The following is a 20320-nucleotide window of genomic DNA, read 5'->3' on the forward strand; positions in this document are numbered from 1 at the left end:
ATATTCCAGTATATAATCAGAAAAAGATAAAAAACCCCTGTATTGGATCACAAGAGCCCATCTAGTCCATGATCCTATCTCTAACAGTTGCCAAAGCAAATACCTTGTGGTGAGTACAAGAGTGGGGCAAATGTGTGCCCAGGAGTCTGATATATTCCAAATGTGGGAGAGTTGCCAGGCACTCAAACATCAGACATCAATGAGATGCAAGTCCTGTGTGTCTAGTCGCAGAGGTACTTTTCAGAAAACTGAGCACATAGTGTCGTGAGCTAGATTTTGATTACTCTGTACTGGCTGTAAGTAATCCCACATAAAACTGTTATTCACACTGTTCTGTTTTGGTCCATGTAAATGTGTGTGTATCTGTCCCTCTGTCTCATGTGGAAGGCCTTGTGCTGTAATACTCTGTGATGTTTCCCACAGGACAATGTACCTCTCCATCAAGTGGAATTATTGAGGCAGCTTTCAGCAGTTCTGCATCTGTCCTAGCTGCAACCGGAACAAGTTCAGTCTCCAATTATAAAGTCATTCAGGGTCTCCCACATCTCTGCAAGGTGAACTAACCCATGGTAAAAGACCATCAGGAATCAGGTTACATTTTTTCTTTTTCATTTAAGTGTGAATTACATAGATATGTCCTGAAATCTTTCTAAAGAGTCTAGGGTTAACAAGCCAGTATCAGAACCCTTTGACTAGAATTATGACAATTCAGTCTTTGTTTTGGACATCTTGCTCTGAAGTGCCCATACAATCATCCACTTTGTCAAAGGAGGTGAATGGAAAGAAGGAGAGTCACAGGAGACCAGCTTCTTCCATTATCCCCTTGCTAACCCCTTTCTTATCATTTCAGCTCTTAACCAAAGCTTGCTTCACTTCCATCCTGCCCTTGTTGTCACTTGTGTTCCGTGTTCTGTACTGGCTACAGAGCACAATTATCTCTTTTTCTCATGATTATTGTAAGGTACAGCTTCATTGTCTAGACCATCAAATTGTTAGAATGGGCCATGCCACCAACTTCTTGCATCAACTAATACTAGCCTAGGCAGGTCCTGTGTTAGCAAACGTGAGAGACCATTTCCAAGAGGTAGTTTTGGAAGGTCAGGCAGTTTAACATAATGAACATGGCTTGTTCCATGGTAAAAAATGGTCCTGATTTCATTTACTGTATTATTATCAACATAGCCTCAGACCAGGTAGGGGTCAGCAGGGCAGTAAAGAGAGCCTTCATATGTTAAAGAGGGTTACTGGTATCTAAAGTAGCAGTCCTTAGCTTTCACTAGCTTGTAGGCCAAGTTCTGTGCATGGCAACTGAAATACTTCAGTTCAGAGAGGTTGGATTTCTTCACCATCACAAGGTATAGATGGCTTGGATAACACTGTGAGCTCCTACTAGACACAAGAGACTTCTGCATTCTAGACACTAAGGGCTAATAGAGCTCTTAGTTACCCCCACCTAGATATGTAGTGCCCAAGACATCCATAATCACTGGCAGAGAAAAAGAGACCTGGAGCAGCAGCTGGTAAACAACCTTTATAACCCAGTTTCTCTCAAATGGCAGTAGGTACCTGTGTCTGGGAAACTGAATTAAGCCTCTGAAGTTGAATGTCTGAATCCAGAATGGAAATTCACCTATGTAATAGGAATTGTGGAGATAACTTGGTTCTTTTCCCTTATTTTTCCTCAAGACCCCACATGTGGAAGATCTCACCAGTGCTGCCAAAGGCACACTTCTATGGGCTTCTGGCTCTGACCTGGAGTGGACAATGGCAATGTGCAGAGGTGGTGGCAGTCCTCTCCATAGGCAAAGCTTGCCATGGGTGATTTTACCACCCTGTAATTGCAGTGTTGTTTTTGGTGGCAGCACAACAATCCACCACTTTTTCTGGTGTCCCATCTCACAAGCACATGATGCAGGGCAGGTGCAAAATTACAGAAATTACAAATCTAGAGCTTATACGTGCCTAGGGAATATTTGAAATTCCTGAGAGATGTTTGGAGCACCTACAAGCAGACACATGGAAGCATGGCTGGGAAACACAATGTTAATATTATGATACTATGGACCTGTGTCTCTTGTACCTGGACAGGACCGGCCTGTGAATCACTGTTCTCCTTCCAGGCAGGAGAGGGCAGTAGTAGCACACACATCAACCCCTCTGTCCCTGTTACAAGCACTCTGATTAGAGTAGGATATGGCCTACCTTCATATTATCAACAGATCTCTCTGGTCAATTTACCTGTGTTTTAAACTGAAGAAATGGAGAAAAAGTAATTTTGTTCCTTACAAGTGCAGGATAACAACCTACAAGCTCAAAATTCATGGGGGTTAGGAGTAATGTATTCCCACAACTCCCTGTCTCAGTAGTAAAAGAGGGTGAAAAAGTAGGTATGGAGTGGTGAGAAAGAGTAGTGAGACTCCTTAAATGGGACAGCCTTTGGAGGCAGGATATAATAGCTACCCACTGATTATTGCAACCTATGGGAATACGATCTCACTAGAGGCAGAAAAGAAGGGGTTGAGTAACAATTTAAAGATGGGGCAAATCCTCCAACTGGGGTAACTTGCAGTCTTAACTCTGGTTTAGTCTGTGCCACCCAGCAGTACAATCAGCATTTCCATAGGTAGGGGTGCAGATTGTTAATGGGCTATACAGCAATAGGAAGAGAGATCTTGCAGAGAGGCGTTGCTTCTTGCCAGCTGGTTTATTCTCATGTCTCTGAAACTCCTTATGCCCTTAAAACAAATGTGGGTATAGGTAAGAATAAGATCATGTTCCACTTATATTATTCCTTTTAACCTACAGTGATTAAATTAATCACCCCTAAGCCACATGGTGCTCAGCTTATCACCCCAGGAAAGGATCATAGACTATATTCACCAAATTCACAAGTCTGAGATGTTTCAATTCATGTTGTCCCTCGGTCACCTTCAGGGCAAAGAGTTCTGGATATGAAAGGAACACAAAGAACAGGAATCCTGGCAAAGCAGAAGGGCATTGGAATACAAAGGACAGCCCTGTTGCTGGTCAGTCTTCTCCCCTAATAAAGGGTGATTGCACCCTGTTGGATATATCCCAGCCTTTATGGTTTCCCAATGTTTCCAGCACCGGGATGGTGGTTTGACAGCTGTGGTGCCTCGCCTCAGCTCTCTTGCAGCCTCATTGTGTGAGACTGCAGTAGGCGTAAGAAGAGTATGACTATGTTCATGGTTACACCAGACAGATAAACTGCACACCTAGTGTAGCTATGTGTTGTTTCCTACTTAACTATTTATTCTTGTCTCCCATGGCTCATGAAGGCTAATTAACCTAGATGAAATGTTATTCTAACATGATGATACTGCTTCGGGGAGGTGAGTGGCTTGTTTAGAGCAAAGTCAGGTGTCTTTGTGTGTCCTTAATGGCTTTAGCAAAGCTCCCCCTTGATGGTGTACATTGTTACAGTGCCCTTGACTTCAGGGGAACTCTTGCAATTTCCACCCAAAAAGTATCTATCCCTATCCAAACTAGCTCTTCCTCAGCAGACTAATGATAATTATCCCACAGTAACTAGTACTTCAGTAGAAGCTTAGCTCTCCTGGTCACACATAAACAGGAGACAAAGCTGGTCTCTGCGCTTATAGATTGTAGCATGTAATAGTATCTCCTTTCATCTAAACCAAAGCATTTGAGAAGATGTACATGCCCTTTTAACCGAAGGCCATGAGAGCACAGCCACTAAATCCTCATTGCAGTAAAGAAGACTCCTCTTACAGCATCTCTGAAGAGGATTGCTCTCACTTGCTGTCAGTGACTACTGTTGTGATAGCAGTTACTGCAATCCCAGCTCCACACTCCCACTCCTCCCTCTCTCAGTCCCCAGATCCAAAATGGAGAAGTGACAGCCAGATTTCTTTTTTAGTTTCCCTTCCCTTCTTACTTTGTTGCTAGGATCATCTTTTTCCTCGCTGTCTGCTCTTTCTGTTCCATGTGCTGTCTGGCAATGTGCTCTCCTACTGCCTTGGCAGGGAACTCTGTTTCACAGGTGTAGCCGAAATCTCTGGCCAAATGTAATGCTTCCCCTGTAGTTAAACAAAACAGGTCAGTCAGGTTTTAGAGTTACTATCATTACTGTTATTATGGTTACAGAATGCCTTCCAGCCTTAAAAAAAAAAAAAAAAAAAACAAAAACAAAAACCCCAAGCAATAACAATCCGCTTTTGTAGACATTCATTCCCAATCTGTTACAGATTTGAGCCCATTTGGCCTTCTCTTGCTTAGTCATCAGATGGTGCCAGTCAGAAGATAGGAAGGGTGTTCCTCTCAGGAAAATATACCATTCAAGACACTTGGTTTTATCTCCTCCCTTGCTACCAGTGAGTACTGGGCAGCTGCTCAAGTTTTGTAAGCCCAGTTTGTGATTGATATTTAAGGCATGGAAATTAGTGAAAGGTAGGGATAAAGAACTCTGAAGATCTCAGATAATAACCTTCTGTAGAATAGACCTGTGGGGATAATATACATTTCAGCATATTTGCTTGGTTGTTAAGCCAGCAGGCACAATACAAGTGTCCCATACTAAAGATAAGCAGGCCTCAAAATAAAGCACAAGAAATAATCCTGCTTCCAAAAGTTCCAAACGATCAAAGTTGATCAGACAAGACAACAAGGGATGACAATGAAGATCACAGTTGCTGTTTTATAGGTTGGGAAATCAACACAAAGGAAGTCTGTGGTTTGATTAGGCTTTGTGAGAAGATTGTGACAGGGGTGGCACTGAGCACCTCTCTACCTTACCATAACCCAACTCCATGCTGTGTGACGAGTGCCTCTAGAAGAACCTGCCCCTCTCCACCAGCTTAGAGAACCCAGAATTTTGTGTTAGGGTTTACTCTGGCCTGCATGTTATGACTCTGCCAGCCGTGGTGTGGGACTTACATGATTGAACACAGCTGCCTGGAGTGTGAACATCTGTGCATAAGTTAGTCGTTCCCTGGTGGGAAATAGGCATTTTCAGATGATACTTGCTTTCATCTCATAGTAGAACTAGGTCAGGTACCTGAAGTGTATGTTGAAGCACATCTGCATGAGTGATTAAACAGAAATGTGCTCAAGAAAGTTTTGGGGTTAGGTGTTGGTGCTATTTTATTTATTATGTTATTATTTTATTTTATTTCAGAATTGTGTATTTGTTTGCTATCATGAGAAGTGGAATTGGATCCTGGCTGTTTGGAGATCAGCCTAATGCTCCAGGTGAACAACTAAGAGCGATGCAGGACCTGGAACACTTCCCCTTGGGAATATGTGCAGTACAGTTCATCAGATTAAAGGCCGATACTGATGTCTGATCTAATACTGTCAAGTCAGTGGAGTCAAACTAGCTTTTGAAGCATGTATCATGCCACACTAAAGTAGGAGGCAAAACTGAATCAGAAGAATTATAGAAAAGTCCAGGTTAGAAGGGAACTCAGGATATTATGTTCTGCTGAAAGCATGGCCTTAGATTAGGTTATTTATGGCCTTTTCAAACCTGATCTTGAATATTTTTAGCCATGGAGATTCCACAGCTTTTCTGAGGAACCTGATCAAATGTTTAATTATTATTTCACTTTAATTCAATTGTTAATCACCAAGAAGTGCTAATTTCTCCCTGTTGACTACAATGTGATATGAGAAGATGATACAGCTACAATAGAGATGATGAAATACATCCCATCCCCAGCAAGACTGAGTTTGCTCTGCACAGACCTGGCCAAGCTAAGGAAAATGGAAACTTCCATGAGAGCAGTGGTAATGTGCAGGGGCAGCGTGAGGCATAAGGAACCACATGTATTGATCTCTATTCATTGCTCCATTCTCCATCTTTACAGAGTTTATTGTCTCCCCTTCTATCACTGGAGTTTTTTACCAGAGAAAAGACATTAAATTTCCACGAATACTTTATTGTGTGTTTATCTCACCTAACTGGATTCAAATACTAGTAAAATTCATGCACTGCTCCAGGGAATTTGCTGATACTAGCCATCAACAAGCTTGGCAGCCGTAATCAATTTTACAGAAAAAATGAAGATTATATTCAAAACCATCTGCATTCTTTGTTTTTTTTAAACATGATTTCCAGTATGCCCAAAATGAATAAGAAGCTAACAAGCAACCACTATCTCTGAGTTGGAAGGAGATATGGCTTCCACTTAGTTTACAGCTTCTGGAAAAGTAATATAATTTTCAGTGAAATAAAAGTAGTTTTCAGTGGCGTGTTAACAGTGAGTCAGAATAAAAAAGCATATAGCTGGCTGCCAGTTTTGTATTTAAAAAATCTATCCCAGAGTTCTTCATGAACAAGAAAGGGCAGAAATCTGTACCCTTTCTTGGCCATGAAGAGACCATGGCTTCTAAATTTCTGTAAACATGTTTCAAAATTTCAATTTCAAAATTTCCATTTTAACTATGATTTTACTCTTCCTTAAATAAAAACTTACAAGAGTAAATCAATTGCAGAAAGCACCAGGTTTTACTTTTGACCAGACTCTATTAAAACACTTGATAGGTTTGTTATCATAGCAGCATGGAAAGAAGATAAAAATCCAAATGTTTGAAACTGTCATCAGCTAGAACTACTATTCTCCAGACTCAGGTCTGTCCTGATCCCAGTCAAACCCAAGTAATAAGGTATGTAGTCAGCAAGGAATTTAAATATTTAGCTATTGGAAATGTCTGGTTTCTTCAAAAGAGCAAAACTTTTATGTGATGAACTGTAGGCATTTATGTAATAGGGTCAGCAGCAAACTGCCTGAAATATTTATGTTTGCACTTAATGTAAAAAAAGGGGGAATGAAAATATGAATTTTCATTCAAAGTTACCTTTACAAAGATGGTGTGTATTATTTACTAGAGCTGAGAAAATGACACTAAACTGTTTTGATGATCTGAGAAAATTATAACAAAACTATAAAACTTGTCCATTTACCTGGAGCCACGATTGTGATTGAGCACTAATGACTTATGAGAAGATCAAGTCATGAGAAAAAAAACCATAAAATGTCTTTTCTGCTTGTGGATATAGATAAAAATATAGATATTATGCTTGTGAAATAATAAAAATAATATTTTAAATGTATTTTAAAATATATTTTTATTGGAAATGGAAAGCTGATGTATTTATGAAGGCACATTAGAACTATGCATATTTATTCACATAAGTATGCACTTTCACATGATATAAGGAGTAGGCATTCCAAATTACAATATCAAATTATAAATAGAAAACCAAATCTGGACATGAAAACACTCTGCAGAACACGATTTGTCATATTTCCTTGATGTCATTTTGAACCTGGACCAAATGGTCATTTGGTGGATTATGATATACTTCTACACATACTATTTTTTTGTCAATCACACTGAATAGATGTTCCTAGTATTACTGTATAGTAAGAAATACGCCTGCTTGGTGGGGTGAAGTAATTTGTACAAAATGTCATAAAAGATGTTCTTTCTTTGTTTACATCATAATTTGGGCAAGTATTTATTCCAGGGAGAATGTGGAAATGTTGGAAATGTGGAAGAACTAACCTCTTTTTTTACGCTTAGATTTGCCTTCTTCTGCCTAGTTATTATTTACATCAGGGAGGAGTCATACTAAAAGTAGAAACTCTTAAAATCCCTGTCTTTGATAGCCAGTTGCCTTGTTCTGATCTGAAAACAAATTTCCCTACGTGCAATATCCTCAGCTCTTTTCTCCTGCAGAGACAAAGAATAGGTATTGGGGATCGCTGACTCTTTCTCCCAGCACACGGCTTTGCAGCTATAAGCAGTGCTGTGTTTCCTATATGATTTGACAATTGTCCAGGGAGCTTTGCGTGATGGTAAAGGACAATGGCTGAAGCTGAATTGGCAAAGACAGCTCTGGAAAGCCTGAGCAGAGAAGCCAGCCATGTACCTTGACAGGTTTCTGTGGGCAGGTGAAAAGAGCAGTATGCATGTCTCCTGGGTCTAACAAGAATGAGAGATGCTCCTATGCAGAGTGAAGGCAAAAGTTGTGTCCCAGGAGAGGGACATTCAGCATCTGAGCCTCCTACTCTCCTCTGCTTTGCCTCCTCCAGATGCTCTATGCAGCAGAAATGCTACCCAGGGGTAGGAGGGATAGGCAGAAGGTGGAAAGAAATTTTTTTTATATTTGTAGGGTGAGAAAGGAGGAGGAACAAGAAGGATATTTAAACAAAGACTGGTGGGGGAGAAGTGCGGCAGTTGATAGCAGGGTGAAAAAAGTAACTTTTGACTTATTTTTCGTTAGTGTTTTGGTCTGAAAATGATGAATGACGTCAATTCAGTGTCTAGGAAATTTAGTGTCTTAATTAGGTTTGACAGGAAAACAGATTCCAGTTTTTTTCTGGTTTGTTATTTTTTTTGTCTGTTTTCTATTGGTTTTTGTTTGTGTGTGTGTGTGTGTGTGCGTGTAAAAAATCTCATGGTTTTAAAGTCATCCATGCATTGCTTTTGCTCGCATCTGCAATGACATTTATTCTGTGACCTGTCAAAACAGAATGGGACACCTCTCCTCACACCCTTTCTTGTGCCCAGTGGGGAGGCCTTTGACTCCTTTGAGCCATCAGTAAAGATTAGCCCTGGCAATGTTAGTATTTAATGGAACAGCCTTTATGGTTTTAGCTAAGACGTAGGTATTTTCCTATTAGACCTCGTGAGAAAAATGACCTTTCCCTTCACCTGATCTAGGCACTAGAGGGCAATCCTCCCCTACAGGTTGCGCAAAAATGTGTCCCATACTGCTGTGGAGACTCTTGCAGTGCGGACTTCATTCTCCCAGTCTCTTTCCACCCATTGTGCTGATTTATGCGGATGACAACGTAAAAACCAGAGCTGATATGTCAAACAGTTCTTACCCTGGGCCCCAGAAGTCCCTACGAAAGACACTAAAAGTGCAACTTGACCAAACCAAGAGTAACAGTACACACCCAGCAGCCATGCTGAACCCCAAAAGAAGTAGGTTTGCAGAAAAAAAAAAAAAGGAGGCCACAATAATTTTCATAATGAATCTTCACATGACAGCCTAGAAGTTCATTACAGTTCCTCTGTTGAACTTAGCAGTACCCCCAAAAGTCAATGTTTTTAGTCTATTTTAGAGGAAGAAATGTATTAGTCATGCTAGAAACTTTTGAGATGGCTTTGGTCAATATGCCTAATCACCATATAAGTAATTTTGTCTTTTCATTCCTCAAAGAGATAATGGAGATGTTGAGCACATTTCTACCATACAGAAATATTAAAGGCTTCCATACTTCAATGACTCTTAAGACCTTTTGTAATAATAAACTTAGAACCATCTAAAGTAATCAAGAGGGACACAGTCTTGGGTCCTAATGTCAGTGCACCTAGTATTTGGGGATTTAATAAAACTAGTAAGTCATTATGTCAATTTCTCTATTTCTATCACACAGAAAAAGCCAAGGCTGTTTTCTTCATGTCCTTTGAAACATGGAATAAGACTGTGTCTTCCCATTTCTGCCTCTTCCAGCAGCAGGAGCCATTGAGGGATGAGTTTTCTTGCAGTAACAATGCTACAAGTTAGTACCACTTGGAAGTAACATGTACTTGGAAGCAGCATGTACAAAGAGGACAAAGACAATGAGTTTGGCAGAGTATTGGTTACGTAGACAGAAAATGAGTTTCATATTGTTTTCTGTTGGAATGCTGATGCACATGGTGATGCCCTTCCTCAAAATTCCAGTAGATAAAATTCATTATCAGCATGTCTAGACAAACAGGTCTCTGTTAAAATGAGCTCAGTCTCCTCAGTATATATATATGTATATATGTATATATTAGGACTGGTTTGGACAGTAAAAGAGTCTAAAACAAAAACAAAAGGCAATGCCATAGGCTTGATAATAGGTTTGTTATTGGCTTTAAGCAAAGGGCAGTGGGGTCAGCACAGCTCTGTTATTTGGGAAAAGGAATCTAATTCTGACTTACAGTAGAGGTACTTTGCCACCAATCCAAGACAAGCAGTTGAAAGAAAGCTTCCTCACTCTCAATCTCTTATAGTAGCTAGACACATAGCTCTGTTTATTCTTCCCTGTTAAGACCCAAGATGTGTGCAGGACTGTGAAGGTAAACTGGTGCCTTATGTAAGACTGTAACTCCTTTACAGCTTTCTTTTTATTACAAGCAGGTGTGATATGGACACACCTGTATTTCAGAGTGGCTCTGAAGTTCTCTGTGCTCAATGGTCCCTGAGAAGGCCAGTTCCTCCTCTTAGATGCTGAAAAATCTACACTGGTGCAGTTTCAGCACTATTTCTGCCTTGGGGAGTCTCCATCCTTTGAGATAAAAACCTCAGTAGACAAGGTCCTGGCAACCTCTTCTAGTTGACCCTTCTTTAAGCAGGAAGATTAGACTAGAAGATCACCAGAGGTCCCTTCCAGCCTCAACTTTTCTGGGGTTATGTGCTCAGACCTCAGCTTGCTTGCCTAGATCTGTATGGTCCTTTCAGGTTATGATCCTAGAAGGTGTTGACCTTTAGGATGAGCTGAGCACTCTCAGTATTAAGAAGGGATCTGAAATTCCCAGAGCTGCCACTTGCAGCCAGCCAACAAAGTAAGTACTTAGTAGATTCACCCAGAATAGAAGAGATTCAGGTAGAGTTTCTTCCCTTTGCCTGAGGGGTTTGAACCTGCATCTCCCAGCTGAAGGTTTGAAGAGCCTAGCAGTATTTAGTGAATGATATTTAAACAACAAATAAAGGCTAAGGAAGTATCTCTTGAGCTTGTCTAGAGTTTATCTGAAAGCAGATTTCATTCATTTATGTGTGGGGAGGGAAAATGCTTGTCTAAATATTATGCTTTCTTATGGGAGGAAAAAAAAATAATCATCACAGTTTTGGAACAGCTCCAGAAAATTCACAGGTTAAAAAAAAAAAAAAGAGGATAAGCAAACCTACTTGTAGAGTTGGTATGAGACATACATCTTTCTCACAAGAACATTTGGATCATTGATTTGTAAATCAGATCCCATCACAAAATGCATAGATCAATGCTGAGGAGACTGCAGGACCAAATCATTTGCTTCGTGCCAGCATGTCTCAGAGTGACCTTCCATTTTGCCACTTTTTCTGTCTGGGGCTTTAGGCAAATCAGTTCTCTTTGTACAAAATACATATTATGATATTTAACTCTGTGATTGAAAAGGATTGCATACAAGGAAACATTTTGATTAAATTTATACTATATTACAATATTACAAGCCCTACCTTCTACCAAGGAAGTCAAGAGTGTGACATTTGCTGCTTTTCTTCTTCCTGCAGGCAAATTCAGTCCCAGTCTGTCTAATTTTTCTCGCAAGCAGCGTCCTCCATTCTTGGATTTTGCTCTATCATGAGAGAACAGAAGGAGAGAGAAGCTTGTCTTTATTTTGCATTTTTTCCCCCACATTATTATAAGTCTAGAAATTGCACACACCTTATTGACAAATGTGTGGGGTAATGCCTGCTCTAATGACATCAATGGAAAATCTTTCAGATCTCTATTCTTAATGTCCTGCTGACAATATGGGAGTCTTTCGTGTTGGCACTTTGACAGAATTAGACATTTTCACGCCTGTCACAAGGACATTTGATCTTCAGACAGCTTTCTACTCAGTAAAACCCGTGATCCTGATTTGGGGATGGAGCCTGGGATTGCAAGCAGAATATAAACACTGACTGTGCAGTCACTTATATCTGATTTAAGAATCCCCAGGCTCCAAAGACAATCAAGAAAGAAATCTGCACTTCTAGAATGATATTAAGCATACATCTACAATGAGGGGACTTTACTCACCTCTCTCACCTGACCATAAAAGGAGCCAGACATCAAAGTTTGTGCAAATGTTTGTGTGGAACTCAGCTCTAGCTATCCCTCTATAATTTATGTAGAAACCTGGGTACTTAGAAATGTAGCCTGCAGAGCTCAATACTTCTAAGGAAGAAGGACAAGGCAGCAGGAAATGCTGAAGCTAAAATCCAAGCTATCATTGGCTATCTATGACCCTATCCCAAATGCCAACATCACTTTGTTCTCACAAAATGGTTCCTGGTGCATCCCACATCTGCTTTTCTTCAACACCTCAGTGTTTGAATCATTTGAGACATATTCACTTATGCAGCAGACTTAGGTTCGATTTCTTTCTTAGCCTCAGGGAATTTTGACCTGTGACTTTGAGACTAATGCAGCAGCCAGTTGGCAGCAAAGAGCTAATACTAAAATGCTTTAACATTGAATAGAGCAATGCCTAGAATCCATATCTCTCCCATCCCAAATAAATGACTTTGTCATTATATAATAGAGCCATCAGTACAACTACCTTTGCTTTTGTCCAACAAGTATTTAATTAGCCCCAAATGAGATTGAGGGACCCTCAGCTTAGAATAATCAATTACTGAGTATTAAATATGCCTAACTAGATGTGCAGGTTTAAATTTCTTTAGGCAGAAGAAGGAACCAAATTTGGAATACTAGCATTTGAATGGTCATTTTTTTCCACTAAGGGATACCACAATTTTGACCATGTTGTATGTCACGAAATGTCTTCCAAGCACACTATCCTGAAAAAATGCTAGTTTGAAAAATACCTAGACAGTGATGGCTGTCAGGACGAAAAATCAACCCTGTCTAGTCTCAGGCAAACCACACACAGGGTCTGATGGTGTTACATCTCTGCTAGCCAACTACAGAGTGTTTTAATCTGTTCTCTATTTGTAACACCTACAGGTATAGATTGACCAGATTTATTAATTAACACTCTCTGCTTCATAAGATAGAACCAGTACATCCAAACTGCTCACTGGACTAGTCCCTGGCTTTTGCTAACTCCTGAGCAATGCCCAGGGTTGATCTGGAAGATTGATATTTGATCTGGGTCAAAAACATATGGAGGTAATCTAGCATTTTAACAGAGGAGGGAAATAACTCCCCATGTTCAGGTTAATGACATAACATTCTTAATATCTTGCACTGGTATGGATGAAGTCTGCTGTAGGATTATTTGAAATTAATATTTCTGTGACTATTAGCTAAAGACCTCACCTAGATGAAGGAATAACAGAGGAAAATGTTTGTGGATGTAGGTTTTGCATTTCATTGTCTATAGAGGCAGCTAAATGGGGCTTATGCCCCTGAAACAATTTTATGATCCATAGTCCTTACTCTGCAAGATGGCTCAAGACAGCTCTTGGACTACTACATATCTGAGAATATTGCAGGTTGGTTAAAATGACTTTCAGTATCAGTATGAGCATCCGTGTGGCCTTCTGTGACAGCAGTGAAATAGCCTATGACTTTGCAGCTATCTTTGATCAAAGGGCATTCAAGTAGCTTATGCCATCTAAGTTGATGCCTAAGGGATATTGCGACTTATACATGCCTGGCTGAATTACAGTTGCCTTCTTGTTTTCCACTTGCAGTGTGAGGCACAGTCTGCCACTTCCCTTCTTTCTGCTATCTGCAGGTGTCTACTCTGGTCAGTGAAGAGTCAGAAGCAAAATTTTACCCGACTACTTGCTTCTGAGTATCTCAAAACAACAAAAATAAAACCAGTGTGTTCTGTCTTTTCTGTACTCAAAAGATAATGCAAAGGAGAAAGAAAGAAAAGGAAAACCCTACACTCTGTGTTTTAGTTCTTTGTTGAGTGACAGCTGTAACTATACTTAGTAAAACTATTTACTTTTAAGCAGTTTCTCAACAAGATGGTCAGATTTGTAGCTCTGGTGAAATTTTCCACACGCTGAAGCTTTGGTATTGTTTTGTCCAAAACAAGTCAAAGCGACACTTATTCATCTTTTGATGAGTAGCTGAACTGAGTGGGTTAAAAAGAAAAAGCAGTTCACCAAAAAATGTAAACTTTTTATCAAAAATGTCAACACAATCTTAATTTTTCTCCTTTGCTGAAAATTTCCCTAGAATCAGTCTCCTGCTTTCCCAAACTGTGACCACCTAACCAAGTGAGGAAAAAGAACAAAGCCTATTTGTAGAAAATAAAATCAGAGAAATTACATCATTGTCTAGGACTTGTTGCTCTCACCTTCAACTTACCTTCTCAAAATACCCCCTAAGAGGGAAGCATTGAGGCATTCTGGTGGTGAAAGGCGCCTCTTCACCTCTGCAATGGTCACTTTGTACTTTGAAGTGGAGCTGAGTAGAGACAAGCGACCAGGAACAGAGCAGAACAGGTCGGTGGGGTTAACAACGCAGGTGCCACCTATACATAAAAGAAATGTTAAAGCTGGGGAAACCTCATATTCTGTGCTTTTAGAAATTCAGTCATGAAGAACTAACCATTCTGTTGCTAACTTGTGGTTGTTGTTGGGTTCGTTTATTTTAAGGGGGTGTGGGTTGTTTTTTCTTTTTTTTTTGTGTGTGTGTGATTGTTTTTAAATATTGTATCACATTGTTGATTTGAGAAAGATGAATGTATTGCAATTTCAGCCTGGGAAAAGTGAATTATTAGATATCGTAAGCTTTATAGTCAAAGTAGGTCATTATGGCTATTTGATATCCTTGCATTTCATGATCAATAAAAATTACGTATTATCACTGACTGTTTTTCTAGTATGATTAATAGCAAAAGATCAAACCAGATTCAAGTATCATTCATGATTTTAAAAGATTCAATTTGTGAAAAATTTAGGATTTGGTTCTAATGAGAAATGTTGGTTTTTAACTCTCATACAGTGCTTAGGACTACAGAGATTCAGCAGCACTACAGGTTTGCAGTGATTTGCAGCTAGAACAGCTTTCCACACCTTTGAACTCTCATATACTCCTTCTAAAGTTAGGTCAAACCCTCAGCTGATATTAATGATTGAAATTTATTGAGCTACATCAGTTTATCTCAGGTTAGTTCTGGAACTGTTTGTTTCTTGAAAGTGACAATTACTTGGCCTGGGTCTGAAACTGCTGAATGATGCCAGATCTTTCAATGAAGGCTGTGATCAATAACTCCTCAAGCAAAACTGAGCTTTTAACTTAAAGCAAATATGAGAGAACAACAGAGAAAACTTTCTCTGCAATGGAGTTAAGAGTACAGAACAAACTCCCAAGGAAAATAAAAAATCTTAAGGACTAACACATATTTTATCACCAAGTGCAAAACACTTTTCTTTGACCTGCCTTCTCCAACCTGAAAACAATAAAAAGTTCTGTGGAAGAAATAAATCTTACCACTGCATGCACAATTCTTCCCTGGAGGAAAGATGAAAAAAATGAATGAGCTGCATATGACAGTGATATAAAATATCATATAATTCAATGCACTACTAGGAGGAGTTCAGGTGGTTTATGTGAGGATGATGATATAAGGACCTTACAGCAGAATGAATCTGTGCTCTTCATTCATTTTTAAAAGAAAGATACTGTATTCTTTAAGCTACAATGGCAATGTCTTCTTCACTGTGAACACCATTATCTTTTGCACAAGAGCTCAACTTATTGTGCTTAAAAATTTTAGTTTGTAATCTATATTCTGAGATTAGAGTAAAACAGAACAAAATAGAATGAAAAAAATAAACAATAGCTCATTTTAGACAAGATCCTAACACTTTTACTTCATCTTCTTCCACATGTAATTCCTCTTAATATTAAGGTAACTATATATGTTCTAGTTTTAGCAAAGACTTCATTAAAGTCAGACTGTTGCTTGCATACATAAGGCAAACATAATTTCTTTCAAAATATTTCAGCTCTTGAAGGTATATTTAAACATTTCTGTTGACAGCGACACCAGAAAAGAACATCTCCTGGTATAAATCCCAGATGGGTGAGATCCTGACTCAATACAGTGGGATTATTTTATGACTTTTCTAATTGCTGTTTGGGTTAGTTTTTTATGGTGGTTTTTGTTTGTTTGCTTTCATATTCGAGGCAGGGCTGCACAGAAAGCTATAAATATTTTCAATCAATATTTTCAAACTTCTGGTTTGTCAGGTACATTTGTGAAGAATGTTAACACTGAGTAGATTTGTTTGTTCAGCATCTCCTGCCACACAATACATATACACGTGTACATATATACGTGTCAAGAAAACAGTGGCACTGTGTACGTATTTATTTACTTCAGAAAGTTTGTAAATTTTATAATAAGACTATACTGAAATCAATGTCATATTTAAGTTTATCTTCCTGCCAGATTAAGCCAGTATGTGTGTCATTTATGCCAGACAAATAATTGTTCCTTCAATCCAAAAACCTGTTACCCTGCAACTGCTCTTACCCTAACCAGAATTTACTGGAATACTTCTACATACTATTTAGTAGAGGGCTGCTTACAATCTAAAATGTTTAAAAATATCATGGCTATGCAACATAATCTTAAAAAAGAAAATTCCATGTAAGCCAGGTATGGGTTAAAAGTAAAAGGAAATAGGAAATTTGCTCATTTGCTTTCCAGAAATACGGAGAAAAAGTTGCAAATTACAAGAAGGTAAAATCTGTTGAACATAATTACTTTACTATATTAATTATTCATTTGACACAGCAAGAGAGAGAGAGTGGTGTGGTGCTTTCTAGACAAAGCTATGTCTCTGTCACAAACTGCATGCATTTTTGAAGGCACGGATCTCCTACCCTAAACACCACATTGGGGAGGCGATGGATGAAATCCTGGGTTTTATACCTAGTGGTAAAGTGGAAAAAGCGTGAGAGCAAACAAAAGGAGGGCTGCTGCAAAGAGAAAGGAAAGGAAAAATGTAACTATACTAGAGAATGAAGGGTTAGGTTTCTTGCCAAAACCACACATTTTAGTGTATATCTTCCCCCATATTCTGATCATTCATTAGAGTAGACCAATGATTTTATGAAGAAGTGCAACTCAATGAAGAGAGATCAAGGTATGTATTAAGTTGAACTAAACAGCAGTGGCAATAACAAGGTTTTATTTCCCATTAACCTATGCCACTGTAGGTGCTGTTGGAAAAGTCAAGCCTTGTTCGACTACTGAGACAGTCTTGTCACAACAGGGTATTTGAGAGAGGAGTTACTAACAGAGACCAGCTGAAGAAGTAGAAGAAAATTACCTTGAAAATGGAATGGGAAAAATGTCTTTTATGAGCCTAGCAGTTGCACTTTGAGATCCTTATTCGTCTTAGAAGCCTTTACTTGTGTGAGAAATCCTTACAGACCAGCTCCTGGTGCCAGAATACATAAGACCCCATCAGCTCAGCAAATGAAGAGCCCCACACATTGCACAGCAAACTAATGTGCCCAGCAGCACTCATAAAAAAGACAAGATTGCATTGCTCCCTGACTAGGTATACACACCATTGGTCCTACTGCAAGGCTAAGAAGAAAATGAGAGCAAGCAGAAGGTGAGATAACTGGTAGGATCATCGGCAGATTGCCTCAGCAATTTCATGCTCCAAGTACCACATTAAATGGGACTGTGAATGTAAAAAAATATTATTTTTAGGACAACTGTTTATTCCCACAGAGAAGTGATGACGTGGTCTGATCTGACATCATCAGTTGCCATAAGGTACTGTGTTCGAGATGGCTGTAAATGGTGACAGTTGTTCTCTTACAGGCATAGAAGTTTTAAGACACAAGCAAGATGAGATTTAGATGAAGGGGGAATATTTTTAATATTACAATTGATTAATAGATTAGTAAAAAAATAAAAGAAAGAAGGAAAGCTTTCAGGTACACAACCGCTTCTTCAGGGCTTCTTTCCTCCAACTCTATTCAATTACTTCTTTCTTCATAATGGAGTTGAGGTTTATACTCTGATTTGTCATCTTTGTGTTGATTTCAACAAATATGATTGTTCAAAAGGAAAAAGGTGAGGAGGAGATATGCTTTGTGCATCAGGCCACAGTTGGGTGAAAGACCAAGGAATTGCCTCAGCTACTGAGCTACTTTGGGAGATTATATATAACCAGATGTAGCTGAATTTCCCTGCTCATTGCAGGGGCCTCTTTCAACACAAACTATCTTATGAATTTATTCTAGGGTAATCTGATCTAGTCTAGTCTAGTCTACACTGGTCTATTCTATTGTATGGTTATTATGACATGATTATTGTCAAGTAGTCTCAGGGAGAAGAATAACAAAAGTCTGTGTGCATTTTTTGCTACCTTAGTTTTGGGACCCAGTCCTTTTCCCTCTAGCTGACTGGTTCCTGATCAGCTCAACATATTTCTTTGTGTGAACCAGTATTTTGATTTGTTTCTCAAGCCTAGAATGAACAAAAGTTAGGCTATGTGGTACTGAAAAAGGTAGTCACAGCAAACATCATGAGAGTATTTTCCTTTCCTATTCCCATCTCCCCATCAAATAGCACAAGTCAGTAAAAAATGCCAACACAAGCTGATGATGGGTAGTGTAGATGACAGTAGGCGAGAACAACAGAGTCATACTCTAACCCAACAGTCTTGTCAACACAACAAAAATCCCAATAACGTCTGATGCAAAAAGGGCTCAGTCTGTTTTCATTGTGGGTTTCACCTTGTATAGATGTAGAGGACAATGGGGTGGCTGGAGTGAGATAATTTATTCCAATTTAGTCATGTGCTTGGGCATATGCTGAAATGTAAGTCTCCCTGATGCCCTCAGATTTAAATTTTTGTACATCTTTTCATTGATAAAATCCACTTTCTCACGTATTTTATGCTCTTCATACATAATGATATTACTTTGTTAGGAATTAGAGAGAGAGAAATATCAGTTGATGTCAGAGGATGATTTTTACACTTTAAATACAAACATTTCTTAAAATGTTTGACAATAAATCTATATTGAAACACACATCCTTACATTCTTCAAGGTCATTTCTTATTTGTTAATAGTAACAGCTACAATATGATGGGTATTTCATATTCATTCAGGACGAGGTAGTCCATTTCTCCGAGATATTCACCCATAAATATCATGAACTCATGGAAGGAAACATCATAACGCACTGGTGACAACAGCACAGAAGTACTGTGACAACAGTGCAGAAGTACTGGTTTGTTTGGTTTTTTTGTTTTTTTTTTTTTTTTGTTTCAGGATATAAGCATGTTTGTGCACTTGTGTACATTATTAAGTATAAGCATGCCTGAGTGCCTGCAGATTAGTCTTATATAAAATATTAATAACATGCTATGCTTTTTATTAGTCTATTATTTATATCTACAGGTACTGTCAGGGGGAGTCTCCAGCTTATAGGATATTTTCTGCTCTGTTCTGAAATTCTGGAAAGTTTATAACACATTACAAAATGAAGAAATGAAATTCTGCTTCTCCTCAGCATTTTTTCTTTTTTTCTAACAAATAACAACTCTAAGCAAGCAGTCAACTGTATAGAATTTATCAGAACCATTTAATCCCATGTTCATGTAATAGTTTAGAATAGATTCATAGAATAGTTTGCATTGGAAGGGACACAAAGGTCCCAAAGGACTGAAAGGAGAGTCAGCAGTTTTTAAGACCAGCCTCTTACCTGAGCAGTCTTTTTAAGGCTATTAAAAGTGTTAAGTTTTAAATGTAACCAATGTTAAAAAAAAAAAAAAAAAAGAGCTTGGGAGAAGCAAGGTTGTATGGTGGAAAATAGAATAATATAAGTAAGGGGTATTGTTACTGGCACTCAAAGACTGCATGAACTTGCAAAAGAATGCTAAACCTTGGGCCCCCAGGATCAGAACTCTGTTGTTGAGCTGTACCAGAACTGATATAGGAGCACTTTCGCAGCTGCTAGTGTGAAGGGTAGGCCTCAAAGCAAAGGAAAAAATCTACTTCATTCCTCTTTCCTATGCAAAAACCGTAAGAACTTATCAGCACTTTTCAGTGCCTCTCTGGATCTTCTCTAAGGCAGCAGTTTGTGAAAATAGCTGTGTGTTGCTGGCTGGTGTATGTGAACTCATGTGGGATCCTGTGGGGTGGTGGGACAAAGAATGGGGCAGGCTGTGTGTGGTGTGCGTGAAGGTTTGAGGCTCTGCTGTGGCATCCCGCAAGTACACTTTGTGTGGAGCCAGGGGAACGGTGCTGAAGGGAGGGGGATCTGTGCTCAGAAGGCACCATCAAGTTGTGTGTGTTGTGTGGCCACTTCTGTTGTGCTTCCTCTACAACACTTTGTTCCTTGCGTGTGTGCCTGGGTTTACAGGATGCCAAGGACTTCTCTCCACAGTGTTCATCCCATACATGTGTGGTTCTGTAATCTCCACTGAGGCACGCCAAGCTGGGACTGTGCAAATCACGACAAACCACAGCTTGGAATGGAGCAAAGGGAGGCAGAAAACACAAAATACACAACCTCTACCCCAGCAGGAGAGGGGAGCAGCACAGACCCCCAAAGTGGGTGAAATCCTTACCCAGGGGCT

The 20320-nt window shown here is 39.2% G+C and overlaps 1 protein-coding gene across 3 annotated transcripts in view; it reads right to left on the minus strand.

Annotated features, from left to right (window-relative positions):
- Positions 1-20320, minus strand: part of TFAP2D (transcription factor AP-2 delta) — a 46041-nt gene that overhangs the window by 15392 nt on the left and 10329 nt on the right. For all 3 annotated transcript variants that reach the window (XM_061372248.1, XM_061372246.1, XM_061372249.1), the window contains 3 exons: positions 14064-14229; positions 11246-11364; positions 3920-4061 (listed from right to left, as the gene is read on the minus strand). In XM_061372248.1, coding sequence (XP_061228232.1) covers positions 3920-4061; positions 11246-11364; positions 14064-14229 — 427 coding nt within the window. The remainder of the gene's footprint in view (positions 1-3919; positions 4062-11245; positions 11365-14063; positions 14230-20320) is intronic.

The sequence above is a fragment of the Neopsephotus bourkii genome, unplaced genomic scaffold, assembly GCF_033783945.1.
Source record: "Neopsephotus bourkii isolate Nb327-2 ecotype Australia unplaced genomic scaffold, CSIRO-AGI_Nbou_v1 NB_1600, whole genome shotgun sequence".
In the NCBI taxonomy this organism is placed as follows: domain Eukaryota; kingdom Metazoa; phylum Chordata; class Aves; order Psittaciformes; family Psittacidae; genus Neopsephotus; species Neopsephotus bourkii.